The sequence below is a fragment of the Magnolia sinica genome, chromosome 10, assembly GCF_029962835.1.
Source record: "Magnolia sinica isolate HGM2019 chromosome 10, MsV1, whole genome shotgun sequence".
In the NCBI taxonomy this organism is placed as follows: Eukaryota; Viridiplantae; Streptophyta; class Magnoliopsida; order Magnoliales; family Magnoliaceae; genus Magnolia; species Magnolia sinica.
Genome location: NC_080582.1, coordinates 9,943,003 through 9,958,282, shown reverse-complemented (window position 1 = coordinate 9,958,282; position 15,280 = coordinate 9,943,003). Strand labels below are relative to the sequence as shown.

The following is a 15,280-nucleotide window of genomic DNA, read 5'->3' as shown; positions in this document are numbered from 1 at the left end:
CAGCGTGGATGAAACACATACATTATGGTGGAGCCCACGGAGCACCGACCAGTAGCCATCAGTGTTTTCTCTCAGGAATTGAAGGCGATCGTTCGATTTCCAGTACCCGTGTGGAGCATGCCAATCAGTAGTCCTCGTCTCTTCTTCTTATTTAAATCCCCGAAGCAATCGGAAATCCATCTTCCCGTTTCAAACAGACTCTCTCTTCCAGTCCAACAACCACTCGCCTCTCTTCCCTATCTCTCCTGCTTCATCATTTGCTTCTGCTCCTTCTGCCACCGACTCAACAACCGCTTCTCTTTCATCCGCTCGTTTCGAATCAGGTACGGGAGCGGTTTCGGTGCAGCCTCGGCCTCACCCCAGACGGCACGACCCTTACCGTGGGGCCATCTTGGTATACGTGTTCTATATCCACGCCGTTCATTCTTTTTGCCAAATCATTTTAGTGTATGAGCCCAAAAATGAAGTAGATTCAAATCTCAGGTGGACCATGTGGTAGAAAATAGTTTTGATTGACCATTAAAACCTTCTTATGGGCCACAAAAGTTTTGTATCAATCTGACATATATATATATATATCCCATTTCTTGGAGATTTACTTGAACTTATCAACAGGTTGGATGACAGATAAATACTACAGCGGGGCCTTTGGAATCTTTAATGGTGGAGCGTTCAACCACCCTTGTTTCTTATATTATGGTCAACGCGAGATTTGGATTCTCTTAAAATGAGACGGGTTTCCCCACAGGGAAGTTCCTGCACTGGGATGTAAGGTGGGGCTCAGTGTAATGTTGGTGAGAAATTCACCTGGCCATTTGTTGTGTGAGCTTATTTTATGAGTTGTCCCCAAAAATTAAGCAAATCCAAACTCGAGTGAGCTGCACTAGAGGAAACAGTGGAAATTCAGTTACCACTGTTGAAACAAATTTTTTTTTTTTGTTAGATTGTTAGTACACCCCACTGTCAGTTTACACTACACTGTTAGCCACCCCCACTACAAATCGATACCAAAACCTCAGTGTTGAAATGAGGTATATATCTTTCACTGAGTCTGCCACTTAAGCTATGGATCTGGGTGCACTGTTGAAACATTCTAATATACTATTTTCTTAGCATTGTTGCTTTATCCTTGTAAACCATTTTGATGGTATATAAACATGTAGGTGGCGTGTGGCTGCTCATTTGAATTTTGAATTGGCCTCATTTTTATTTTTTTATTATGAGTCTTAAAATGAGCTCGCGGAACGGATAACGGAAGTGAATTTATCACGAACATCACAGTAGACCCACCTTACATTCCATGCATTATCTTCATAATTGACACCATCCAATCGGCTCCATCAGTCACATCCCACTTCCTAGTAAAGCAGTTAACAGATCCTTTTTCTATCCAACGCTAGCTGTTTGCATGATGGCGGGTACTACCTCAGAGGACTAGCAAGAGACGGACGGTCCTGTTAGAGGTTCTGTGGGGCCCACCATGACGTATATGTTTTATCCACGCCTTCCATACATTTTTGAAAAGTCATTTTGGGTGATGAGCTATTAAAATGAGGTTGATTAGATGGTCAAGTGAACCACACAATAGAAAACAGTGAAAATTGAACGCATATCACTGAAAATCCATTTAAGGCCACAAAAGTTTTGGATCAAGCTAATATTTATGTTTTCCCTTTATCCAGGCCTATGTGACCTTATGAATAGATTGGATGGCAAACAAATATCACGGTGGGCACTAGGAAGGTTTCATAGGTGGAGGGCATTGGTCCACTCGAACCTTCAGGGTAGTACCCAACCCAACGAGCATGACGCTGCCAGTTGTGAAGTCTCTTCGGACGGTGTCCTGTGGGCCCCACCATGATGTTTTCGACCCATCTACCCAGTGCATCGATTTTGTAGCTCAATTTAGGGCATGAGCCAAAAAAGAAAAAGAAAAGATAAAAAAAAAAGAAGAGCCAAACCACTGGTGGACCACATCACAGGAAAAGAGCCTTGATTAATCATATGCGGTTAGAAACTTCCCATTGGTCATTGAAGTGTTTAGTTGCCATCCAACCAGTTGATAATGTCACACAGACACTGACGAAGGGAAAACACAAACATTAGCTTCGTCCAAAACTTTTGTGGCCCAATAAGTCCTTATGATCGGGTGTTCAATCAACTGCTTCGGTGGATCCCTGTCTGTGGGGCCTACTGTGATGTATGTACCTTACATCCACGCTATCCATCCATTTTGATAACTTATTTTAAGGCATGATCCAAAAAAAAAAAAAACAAAGCATATCTAAATTTTAGGTGGACCACACCATAGGCAACATTGGTAATTGAATACCCACTATTCAACACTTCTTGGGACCACATGAATGTTTTATTTCTGCCCAACCTGTTAATAAGGTCACAAAGATCCAAAAGGACTACACAAATATCAGCTTGATCCAAAACTTTTATGGCCCACGAGAAGTATTTAGTGGTTGATCACTACTCTTTCTTGTAGTGTGGTCCACCTGAGATTTGGATCTGCTTCATTTTTAGGATCATGCACTAAAATGAGAGGTCAAGACATATGGACATCATGAATGTAGGCATATACATCATGATGGGCCCCTAGTCAGGGACCCACCCATCACCGAACCCGCCCCTGTTCAATCACTACTGCATTCTGTCGTGTGGTCTGGTTGAGATATGGATCTGCCTCATTTTTGGGCTCATATCGTCAAATGAGCTGGAAAAAAGGATGCACAGCTTAGATGAAACACATAAATTATGGTGAGGCCCATAGTATGCCGTCCAAAAGCTTAGTTTTTGTTTAATACTGCTTAAAGAACTCTTTTTCATGTTTCATATGCAATTTCAATGTATGAAGACTTGGCAATGAAGTGCTTGTTTGAATGTAATTTTTCATTATCTCTAGCGAAGATTGGTGGCATTTGGCTTTGATTGTGGTAGCTCCGGCATTGGGAAAGATGAATGGATTCACTCACCAAAGTGTGATAGATGAATTTGAAGCAACAACAAAGGACACAGGGAAAGTTCAGATTGAGACACTTCGAAAGATTCTGGAAAAAAACAGTGAAACAGAGTACTTACAGAAATTGGGCCTTAATGGAAGAACTGACCTGGAGAGCTTTAAGGCCTGCGTGCCATTGGCTACTCATAAGGATTTTGATCCATATATTCAAAGAATTGCAGATGGAGATTTGTCACCCGTACTTACTGAGAAACCCATAAAATCAATGTCAATAAGGTTTGTTATGATTCTGCTTTCGCATCTTGTTATTATGTTTGAACGAATGATTTATAAAATGTTGGTTTCTTGCAGTTCCGGTACTTCACAAGGGAAGCCAAAATTCCTTCCATTCAATGAGGAATACCTGATATCGACAATGCGGATGTTTCGTATATCCTTCGCTTTCAGAAACAGGTAAATGAGATTTAGAGCCTATTTTATTTTCTGAAATTCCTTGTAAATTAAAGGAATTTTGGCATCGTTGTGATTTTATAATAGCCAAATCAAGCACAGGGTCAAATGCATATGTATTTATGAGAATTTGTAATTATGACACTTTTTCTTATAATTATTAGGAAAATCTTAAATGAAATAATGGTATTAGTGTGTTTTAATGATGATTTGATATTAAAGGAATGTAGTAAAGTATCATTTCAATTTTTTAGTGGAAAAATTACGGGATTTTTAGATATGTAAATTTGTAATTTATAAAAATTCAGAATTAAAATTAATTATAAGAAATAAATTAAAATAAAATTAGAAATTTAAATAAAAATGAATTTAGAAAAACTTATTTGATTCAAGGTGCGACGAAAGTCAATCAGGTTGATATTGATTTGTCCTCCTTTAAACAATGTCTTTAATATAATATGAATACTGGATAATTGATCTCCAGGATACTCTCGAATGTTGTCTCATCACACCGGCGTAATCGATATACTAAGACCTGAACTGTTACTGTATGTATAAACTGAAAATTGAACAAAATAAATAAAATAGAAATCATTATAGAAATTAATTTTAAGTGAGATAGAGCCGAAATATTTTAATTAATAAATTCAGAACCAGAGATGTCTTTTATATAGACTTCAAAGGCCTTTGCCTCGAATGGGTATATAAGCACCCCTGCCAACAATCATGGTTGTTAAGTTTTTTTTTTAAAGAAGAAACCTTCTCATATTCCAGCTCTGTTCGGAAATATAAAACAAAGGTAAGTACACTCACGCGTGCGTACAACACACCACACCACACCTCGCTACGCTGTGCCACACCACATTCATAGCTCGACACAGTGTGCGCGCGTGTATGGTTCATGGCATAGCCTCCCGAACAACCAAATTCACATGCCCATTGAAAGGGACCTAAACCCTATACAAAATCTTCTTCTTATAAATCTATATTTTTTTCTTGCCAATTTGATGTGGGACTAAACCCACACCACTATAGGATAAATTACCTTTGTTGCTTTTTGAAAATTTGGAGAAATTTTTTTAAAACATTAACAATTATTTTTATTTATTTCGAAATACTAAAAAATATAACAATTCCCCACATATTTCAAAATAACAACTTTCGGGTTAGACAAAAATAATTATGTGTTATGTCGATGTCTAGTAGACTTGAATTGATACTTAGAATAGACAAGATAGGTTCACAGGAGTCAGGTGACAAATAGTCTTGAAGTAGATTCCTATTAATGGAAAACGGCTACATGTACATGTCACTCACACAATTATTCTAATATAGATGGTTCTATTATTTGATGCTTTTTTATCATGCACCTTTATTTGAATTTCACTAATGCTTTAGATAATTTGTACAAGTTCTCATAGGAAGCGGCCTCACCTTTACATAAGTATAGGTGAATTTTATCAATGTACGCAGCAAATGAATATACCACTAACAAGTATGTGTTATAGGGATTCATTAAAAGTTCGAGACTCAACCTTACTAATTACTGCTTGCACTGTTTACAACATAGAAAGGTCTTTCTTGTTGCAGTGTCATACATCTCCCAGTATTTTGTTGTTTACCAATTTGAAACCTATCACATGAGATCTCGATTTATATAGTTTGGATTACCAACACTAGTAGCTCATGATATTGGACTCAATCTCATTCTCTTCAATATATTTAAGACTAGTTGTTTACTAAGTCTTTTAGTTAGAGAATTTACCAAGTTTTTCTCTAATCTCACAAAATCAATGGATGTTACTCTATACTATATTAAATGTTTTACTATATTATGTCAGAGTCAAATATGCCTACCTTTTTCATTATATATCATATTATTTGTCATTGTTATAGTAACTTGACAATCACAATGTAAAGATATGTCCAAAACAAGTTTTGACTACAAAGGTACATCAACCAATAGATTTTTAATATATTCTTCTTCTGTTCCAACTTTTTTCAAAGTAATGAACTTAGATTCCATAGTAGACTAAGCAATATAAGTTTATTTGGTGGATTTTCAAGAGACAACTCCACCTAAAATGAAAATATATCCACTTATGGATTTTGCTTCATATGAATATGTAATCTAGTTAGCATTGTTATATCCTTCCAATATAGCTAGAAAGCCAATGTAATGTATACCATATGTGATTGTACCTTTCAGATACTTTAGTATTTTAGATAAAACATTCTAATGATCATGATTATGGTTATGAGTATATCTACTCAATTTATTTATTACATAAACTATATCAGTTATTGTGTAATTCATTAGGTACATGAGGCTACTAATTATTCTATAATATTCAAGTTGTAATACACTTTCACTTGTGTTTTTCTTTAGATGTATAGAATAATCATAAGGAGTGCTAACTAGTACATTATAGAAGTGATTAAAACCTTTTAACACTTTCTTAATGTTACAAGATTGAGATAAAATAACACCATAATCTTTTCTAATTATTTTTATTCCAAGAATCACATTAAGCTCGCCTAGATCTTTCATATCAAATTATGATGACAAGAATTTCTTAGTAGAATTGATCAACTTAAGACTAGTTCCAAAAATGAGCATGTCATATACATACAAATAAATAATAACTCATTCATTACTTATGAATTTACTATATATGTATCTGCATGCATTACTTATTTTATATTATTACAGATGTACAGATCAATAAATCAATTTCAAGATTGTGGAATTTTTAGATTTATAAATCCATAATTATGAAAATTTGGAATTAAAATAAATTGTAAGAAAGAAATTAAAACAAAATTAGAAATTTGAATAATGAGGAATGTAAAAAAAAAACTCATTTGACTTGAGGCAAGATGAAAGTCACTCGCCTTAAAATTGATTTGTCCTCCATTGAATGATGTCCGTAGTTTAATAAGAATACTAGACAATCAATTTCCAGGGTACACTCAAATGTTGTCTTGTCACACAGACGCCCTCGATATACAAAGATCTGAACCGTCATTACTTGTCTAACTTGAAGGCTAAATCAGATTAATACCGTATCGCATTGCGCCATGACCAATATACTCGCGTGCACGTACACCACACCACACCGCACCGTGCCACATCTAGCCCAACACGCGCGCATGTATGGTTCCGACGCATGATTAACCGGCCAGTTTAGCACGAACAAATTTTGTGAAATGTCATAATTATTTATTTACCACCATTTAAGGTGAAAAATGAAAATCAAACAGCTCCTTAATTTACATGTAATTTCAGTAAATCAGACATGACACTTGTTTGAATTTTAGGAAATTTCTTGCATGATGTGCTTCCAATCAACTTGGATCTCATAGTTGTTTCTTTTTCATTGTTTTCTCTGAGTGTTTCATTCTTAGGAATCTTGTGTGTTGAAATCAAATATTTATGATGTGTTCTAATATTAAAATCTTCACAACTATCCCAATTGAAGACATGTTATTTAAATTAAGATTAATTTCTACTATAGAAGTTAGTATTTTGTGTAATTTCTATTCGGGTTTGTTGTAAAACACAGCCTTTTCAGTATCATGGAAATGTCAATTTTTTCTACAGAGAATTCCCTATCAGAGTTGGAAAAGCCCTACAATTTATCTATGGAAGTAAACAGTTCAAAACAAAAGGGGGTCTCACAGCTGCTTCAGCCTCCACAAATCTATACCTCACCTCTCAGTACAAGATCACTATGAAAGACATCCACTCCCAATCTTGTAGCCCTGATGAAGTCATATTCAGTCCTGACTTTCACCAGTCCTTATATTGCCACCTCTTGTGTGGACTCATCTACAGTCAGGAAGTTCAGATCGTATCGTCTGCTTTCGCATTCAGCCTCATTCATGCATTCCGAACGTTCGAGCAAGTCTGGGAAGAACTCTGTTGTGATATCAGAGATGGAATTCTCAGCAACAGAATTACCGTTCCCTCGATTCGGACAGCTCTGTCTAAAATCCTTAAACCCAATCCAGAACTGGCGGATTCTATTTACAAGAAATGCTCAGGATTGAGTAACTGGTATGGAGTGATTCCGGAGCTTTGGCCAAACGCCAAGTACGTCTATGGGATTATGACCGGATCGATGGAGCCATATCTAATGAAATTGAGGCATTACGCTGGGAGATTGCCACTTGTGAGTGCGGGTTACGGGTCTTCAGAAGGATGGATTGGTGCGAATATCAAACCATGGTTGCCTCCAGAGCTAGTGACATTTACGGTAGTTCCGGATATTGGATACTTTGAATTCATCCCAATTAGAGAGAAAGTTGAGGATCATGAACTCGAAAAGACTGCATCTATTCTCAACTATATCGAATCGGAGCCTATTGGTCTAACAGAAGTAAAGGTTGGGGAAGAGTATGAAATTGTACTCACCAATTTTTCAGGTATGAAAAGCCTTTCTTATTTAAATCTGTTGTTGTTTTTTTTTTTCATATGCCTTTCTTATTTGAATTTGCTGTTTTTTCTTTTTTTCTTTTCTTTTCTTTTCTCTATTTCTTTCGTATGTTTAGGACATGTTTGGATGCCCATTGAAAATGGAAAGGAAAGGAAAAAATAAAAAATAAAATTAGGGTTTTATTTTTTTCCACATAATACCTATCTTTTACATTATTTATCTGAAAAACGCCCGCCTTCTAAATATTTAAAGCACACCGCTTAAGTTTTCCAACGTTATACTTCCGAACACCTGACGTGATAAGCCGGCCCTCCATTTACTGCCCAGCCCATAACGAATTTCTGATAAATCTCCACCGTTCAATGAAGGACTTTACAGGTACAGACTAGGAGATGTGGTGAAAGTGACAGGATTTCACAACTCGGCGCCGGAGCTTCATTTCACATGCCGTAGGAGTGTGCTCCTCACCATTAACATAGACAAGACCACAGAAAACGACCTGCAGTTAGCAGTAGAAGCAGCAACCAAGCTTTTGGCAGAAGAGAAGGTTGAAGTGATCGACTACACGAGCAACGTAGACTCATCGACAGACCCTAGTCACTATGTAATTTTCTGGGAGCTGAGTGGTAATGTGAGTGAAGGGGTTCTGAATGAATGCTGCTGTTGCTTGGACCAATCTTTTGTCGATGCGGGTTACATTCTTTCTCGAAAGGTTTGTGGAATCGGGGCCCTTGAGCTTCGTGTGGTCCAGAAAGGAACCTTCCACAAGATTCTAGATCATTACCTTAAACTTGGGGCTGCAGCAAGCCAGTTCAAGACGCCCCGCTGTATAGGCGCTTTGAATAGTGCTGTGTTACAGATATTGTGTGATAACGTTGTTGAGAGCTATTTCAGCACTGCATTTGATTGAATAAAGACTTTTATATTTGGTTTCTTTTGAATCAATGGTATACCTAAGTGCCCCACCTAAGTGGTTGCAGATAATTTCATGGCCAAGATGGACCTGAAAACGCCCCATAGGAGGCGGAAGTGATCTGGACTGTCAGAGGCATATTTTGCGAACCTGAATGAGTTATCGGGTGTACCATATATGATTTTGGGTAGAATAAGCTACTTTAGCCACCCAATCCACTACGTCAGGTGTCCCACGCCAAATTTGCAAGATTCCATCAGATTGACAGTCAAAAAACCGTTTTATTTTCATTTTTACTATTTGTAGTAAGTTTTAGTTTGATTGTAACTCTTCATCCATTGACCTTTATGAGTTGTCTAACATGAAAAGTGCTTAGAAAAATTAGGAGAATAGCATAATTAAGCCAAATAGGACATTTACTAATTTTGCCAAAATTCTATGATGTCTAGTAGGAATCATGACCATTTATAAATAGTAAGTTTACCATTTATAGTTAGTCACAAATTGCAGGAATTTTAGTTGTAGTTTGATTCAGAAACTTCTTCCAAGGTTTAGTATTTATATTTAAAGGGTTGTAAACTCGTTTTTATTCATCATTCAATTAATTTTCAAATTTTTAGAATTTATTTCTATTTTCTTATTTTCCTTCGTGGATTCGAGATATATCTGTGAAGAGTCCAAAGAAGCTCATGGATTCAGAGTAGTTATCCTTGAGGAAGGCGGTGATCGACCTCATCATGTTCATCCCTGCGTCACTAAGCCCTGATGAAACCCAATCGAAGTTCCAATTTCCAAAGCCAGAACAAGGCCCAATTCAATTGGGAAGGTTTTCGGTCCATTTGAAGAGAAAGAAAGATGATGGATAGGCTTGAATCCATACTGTCCAGTCCACCTTGGGCTCAGCTTACGTTGAGGCTGCAGGCTGGGTGGAGCATGACTATTGAAAGCCAGCAGTACTCGGCTCAGGCGTGAGTTTTGATATGCATACAAGCCCAACATCATAGCCCACTTAAATTCACCGTGCTTTTGGGTTGAACTCAAGCCTGATTGACCTATGGGTTTTTTTTTTTTTTTTTGATTGATTGATTGACATAAGGGCTGAGGCCGAGTTAGTCTTGATTTGAATCATGGTTTTAAGAGCCGGCGTACTGTCCGTCTACCAACAATTTGAAATACTCAAATCTTTTTCAGATGAAGCCTATTTCAAATTGCAAGTGTTTAGTGAATTCATCCTATTAATGTCATTAGAATAACAGATTTGGTTAATGACCAAACTCCAGGCTACTCACGATCCATGACAAGTATTGGTAATTTCTAATGCTTGTTCAAAATTCCAAGTACCATCTTTTAACAAATTAGAATTATGTTCCTTACATGATTTCTTCTTATTCGTGTGTATATATGTTCTGAAAGACGGTGCTCATGATGGGGCTAACCCATTAGACGAGTTGGACATCTATGGATTGTTGGTTCGCAGCCCTGCCCTATATAATGAATAAGGAGAGGCTTATCGATGACCAACCCAGCCACTCTAATACTACTCCTTACTTCTTTTTTTTCCTTGTGGATTCGAGAAGTACTACTACTTACTTCACCCCAACCAATGATCTTTGAACATGACTATGCATCATTACTCATAGTGGAGCGTAAGATAGGTTTGGGTGGCACCATCTGCCTTAAGGAGCGCAGCACTGCTACCACACCCTGCATATGCCCCGTGTGCATGGATGAGGCGCGTGTGGCCCCCACTTGGCCTGGCCTGGCATGGCATGCCCTCATATGGTATAGCTGATTGGAGATTTCAAAACTTTCTGAGTTGGTAGAAGCTCTGCTGCCACACGGGGACACCCATGCTACACGGCCCAGTGTGTGCGAATGAGCCTCACATGCCCCTTCAACGAGCCTTGGATGGTCGTACTTGGCATTTCATCGCATGCCCCTCCCGTGCCATTGCATGGCTACGCATGGCTTGGAGTGGGTGGGGGTGCATGTATTCATGTATAAAATCCTTGAAAACACCTTTATGCTTGAAAATTATCCACCAAAAAAATGAGGAGAATGGAATCCGTGTATTATATATATATATAGGGAAAAGGTACTATACGGTTGAATGTATTATACCTTCCATAAGGTCGAGTGCTGGCAGCACATTATTGGTAAGATGGTAAAAGTTTTAAACAACGTGGAGATTTTATAGGAAACCAAAGAAACACGGCGTATATTTTATAGGAAATCTGGAGAAACAAAACTGGTACTATGTGGACCCTACCATGATGTATATTTTCTATCCATGCCATCCATCCATTTTGAAATATAATTTAAGGGATTTACAAAAAAAAAAATAAAGTTATATCTGAATCTCAAATGGACCACACCATAGGAAAACAGTTGTTATTGCATTTCTATCGTTACAAACTCCTAGGGGGCACTGTAACGGAAGTGTAGGGAAAAATAAGTTGTTATTGAATTTTTACCATCCAACCTATTCATAAGGTCATGTATACGTGGATGAAGTGAAAACACAAATATGAGCTTGATCCCAAACTTCTCTAGCTTGTAAGAAGTTTTTAATGGTGGAAGTTCAATCCCCACCTTGTGGTCCACTTAAGCCTTGGACCTGCCTAATTTTTTGGTTCATATATTAAAATGATCTGAGAAAATTGTTGAACGGCATGGATATAAAACACTTACATCACGTTGGGCCCCACGGAGCCCTGCCCGAACGGATTATCGTCCGGGAGGTGGTAGGTCGCAATCCACGTTACGCTCCTCCAGCTCCGAGTTGTACGAACGGTTTAAAGGAGATCAAAGTTACATGGCCCTCACTGATGTATTTATTATATTTATACGGTTCATCTATTTTTAGAGATCATTTTAGAGCATTATTTAAAAAATGAATCATATCCACAGATCATCTAGACCACACCACAAATAGCAGCAGAGATAATGAGTTTCACCGTTGAAAATTTTGTAGGGCCTACCATAACGTTTATTTTCCATCCAATCTATTCATAAGGTTAAAAGGACCTGAATGAAGAGGGAAAAAAAATAATCGTACTGATCCAAAACTTCTGTGACCCAAAAAGGGTTTCAATGGTAGACGTTCAATCTCACACTGCTTTTTGCAGTGTGGTCCAATTGATAGTTAGATCTGTCTTATTTTTCGTCCAAAGCCTTAGGAGGAGCTCACCAAATGGATGGACGGTTTGGATATATATAACACATACCTCATGATTAGACCAAAAAAACCTTACTAACGTTAATACTGGGTGAGGTACACCAGCCAATCCGCTTCCCCTTTTAATCTGGAAGTAGATGTACGCACAGTCGAGTAGCGAGTCGGCTACTCAAGCTACGTCACCAAGTTCTGTGAGCCCCACTATGATATATGTGTTGTATCCACACCGTCCATCTATTTTGAAATATCATTTTAGGGCATTAGTGGACCCACCACAGAAAACAGTGGGGAGAGTGATTCCTACCATTGAAACTATCCCAAGGCCCACCATAATGTTTATCTGAAATCCAACCTGTTCAAAAGTTAAAAAAGACATGAAATAAGAGAAAACACAAATATTAGCTTGATCTAAAACTTTCGTGGCCTTTAGAAGTTTTCAATGGTAGGCCTCACTTTCCCCACTGTTTTCTATGTTGGGTCCACTGGAGCTGTGGATTTAATTCATTCTTTGCATATTGCCCTAAAATAATCTCGTCAGGTGGATGGAAGGTGTGGATATAAAACATACATCATGGTGGGGCCCACGGAACTTGGTGACGTCACTTCAATAACGTTTCTAGCTATTTTACTATCCAATCCACGCCGTGTTTCTTCAGTTTCCTATAAAATCTCCACATTGTTTAAAACTTTTACCATCTGACCAATTATGTGCCGCCAGCACTCGACCTTACGGAAGGTATAATACGGTCAACCGTATAGTACCTTTTCCCATATATATATATATATATATATATAAGTGGAAAAGAGTTACAAATGTCAAAAGAAAACTAAATATTCTATTAATAAAAAAATAACCATTGAAAACAAAATAATTTAAAACGAAAAACTATCTATAACAATTGGATTTTCTCTTAGATGGTTTGAATGTAGTTAAAAAATCGTAGGTGTCACATGGGATCCATATGGTCTGTCTTCCTTACTTTGAGATTGGGCTGATGTGGCTGACGGATTTCTTTTTTTATAGAAAAACGAGTGAGGAATACTGTCTTATTAATTACTTAGGATAAAGCCTGAAAAGATACAACAAGTGGGGTGAACCCTTAGAAAAAAGAAGAAGAAGAAGAAGAAGAAGCAACCCACACCCTGGGCACACAGAACAGAAGAAAAAGCGCATAATTTATTTTTTTTTAAGGTGAAAAAAAAAAAGGAAAAAAAAAGAAGAGAGGGAGGGCTTGGAAAGAGACACCGATTAACTTATAGAGGGCCTATGAATGTGGCTCAAGTAATACTAGTGGGCTACTAGAGGCAACAATGGAGTGCACTCCACATGCAAAAAGATACATTTGCCAAGAGGGGGAGTGGGGGTCCATGATGGCTGCAAGGCTCTGACAATTATGAACTAGAATGCTAGCACCTAAAACATTAGTAGAGTTAAATTTAGTCATGCCTAAAAACAAAGTTTGGAGGCATTTATACAGGATTCCTTGCATGCCAAAATCGGAGAGTATCCCCTAAATCGGATGGGTGGAATGAAAAGCTTCCATGTGTCGAAACTATGGATTTAGTACTCACGAAAATTATACTCACAGCCGAAGATATATTCAGTTAATCTTATTTCGGTAATACGCATTTTGCTATTAATATGGTGGCATACATCCTTATGCATGCATGTAGAGGAGCAAATCGCACATGCCATGTGCTCACGATTAGTGAGGCAATTAATAAGGCAGTGTGCTCGATATGTCTATAAAGACCCATTGAGAGAAATAATCTTATCATGAATCTAATTATGATACACTTGATTATGCAGTCTTTTATAGTCCTTCCAAAATAGGAATCTTCCCAGAGACGTTGGAGAGTTTGTGAAGATAACAAAGATCGCAAATATCTGAAGATCAGATCGATATTGAGTAAATTCAGTTGCGAATTGGACCTAAATCAGGATATGATGAATACTAAATGAGCGCACCTGTGTTTGTACATTAATCAGAGTTAAGAGAATGGGAGAGCTCAATGGTTGATCCAACCACTCTAGGACCACGATAAAAAAGGCGAAAAAGTTTAAGTGTAGCTTGATATCTCGTTCACCTTTTTTATCTAGCAAATTAAGTAAGGGAAATGATGATTTGTCGTAGGTAGCCACAACTTTTCCACCATCATCTTCAATACGATGTTCTCGCTATTACCACTATTTATGATTACATCACAAACCTTACAATTGATGGTATACCACGTATGAAATATATTGTGCCACTGTCGGTGCACTTCATTCCTTGGAGTGTGCGATAATTGCCTTATGACTAATGATTCACCATGATCATTGGCTGATCATTCTTCGTCCCTGACTTTTTCTTTAGTGGCTTGTTCATCTTCATCAAATCTAGGACTTTCTTCCATTGCCTCACTTTCAGTGCTCTATTCATTAATGGCCAAGTGGGTTACAGGGCGTTGATGGCAGGTATTTGATAAGTGGCTCGATTGGCCACGGTGGTAACAATTGTTCGACCTTAGTCGACCATAAGGATTTGAAATCTCACTTGAACCTGCTGTTGTGGGCGCTGCACATTGAGGCATAAATGGACTGCTCCCCATGTCATAGTTTACAATTGTAAGAGGTTTATGACACGCTCTTACTGGTTCTTTTCCTTTGGCTAGAATTCTATGTAGGACCCGTCATGGGGAGCCGAGTCGAAGGATAAGGCTCAAGAGACTCTTGCAATGTACGTTTCTGCCTTAATTGCCAAATGAACTACTTCATCCACGGTCCCGACCGGGTGTATTTGAACTCAATCTTGAATTGTCAGTTGTAAACCATTCTACCTTCTGTGATTCGGCTTTCAACAAATCATTTTACATTGTTAACCACCTAAATTCTTCGGTGTAATCTATAACGGCCCAATGCCCCTACCAAAAATTTTGGTATTTGCTAGAATGATAACTTCTTGCAATTATTGGGGAGGAATCATGATCAAAGAAGACATCTCATTTGCGGACATAATCGAATATGCGTCTTATTTTGTCTGGCACATGAGAGTTGTAATTGCTCCCACCATGTATTTGCACCAGATTTCAATTTGAATACAACCAATTTCACTTTCTTATGTCCCGACACGTTCATGTAATCAACACACTGCTCTACTTTGGCTAACCAATCGAGGAAGTCTTCTATACGCAATAAGCCATTAAAACTGCGAAGTTTAACCTTACCTCGATAGTCTCTTTCGACACGATCTAGTCGATCATCTCTATGGACCGATCGTCGAGCACCGACGCCACCAGTCCTCGTCATTGGAGCTCGACTCATCTGAGGTAGCCCTACGATTTCTCTATAA

At 37.9% G+C, this 15,280-nt stretch overlaps 1 protein-coding gene across 1 annotated transcript; it reads left to right on the top strand.

The window, feature by feature from the left end:
* The first annotated feature begins 2,963 nt into the window (after positions 1–2,963).
* On the top strand, positions 2,964–8,767 carry LOC131217330 (jasmonoyl--L-amino acid synthetase JAR4-like). Its single transcript, XM_058212241.1, has 4 exons — positions 2,964–3,244; positions 3,320–3,421; positions 7,023–7,846; positions 8,226–8,767. Exons 1-4 carry the CDS (start codon positions 2,964–2,966, stop codon positions 8,765–8,767), a joined length of 1,749 nt encoding a protein of 582 aa, XP_058068224.1.
* The last annotated feature ends 6,513 nt before the right edge of the window (positions 8,768–15,280 follow it).

Excerpts from the sequence above, each read along its gene's own strand:
- LOC131217330 (XM_058212241.1), top strand. The coding sequence starts at position 2,964 with ATGAATGGATTCACTCACCAAAGTGTGATAGATGAATTTGAAGCAACA. Across the intron at positions 3,245-3,319 it reads ATAAAATCAATGTCAATAAG|TTCCGGTACTTCACAAGGGA; the intron begins GTTTGTTATGAT and ends GGTTTCTTGCAG. Across the intron at positions 3,422-7,022 it reads TCCTTCGCTTTCAGAAACAG|AGAATTCCCTATCAGAGTTG; the intron begins GTAAATGAGATT and ends TTTTTTCTACAG.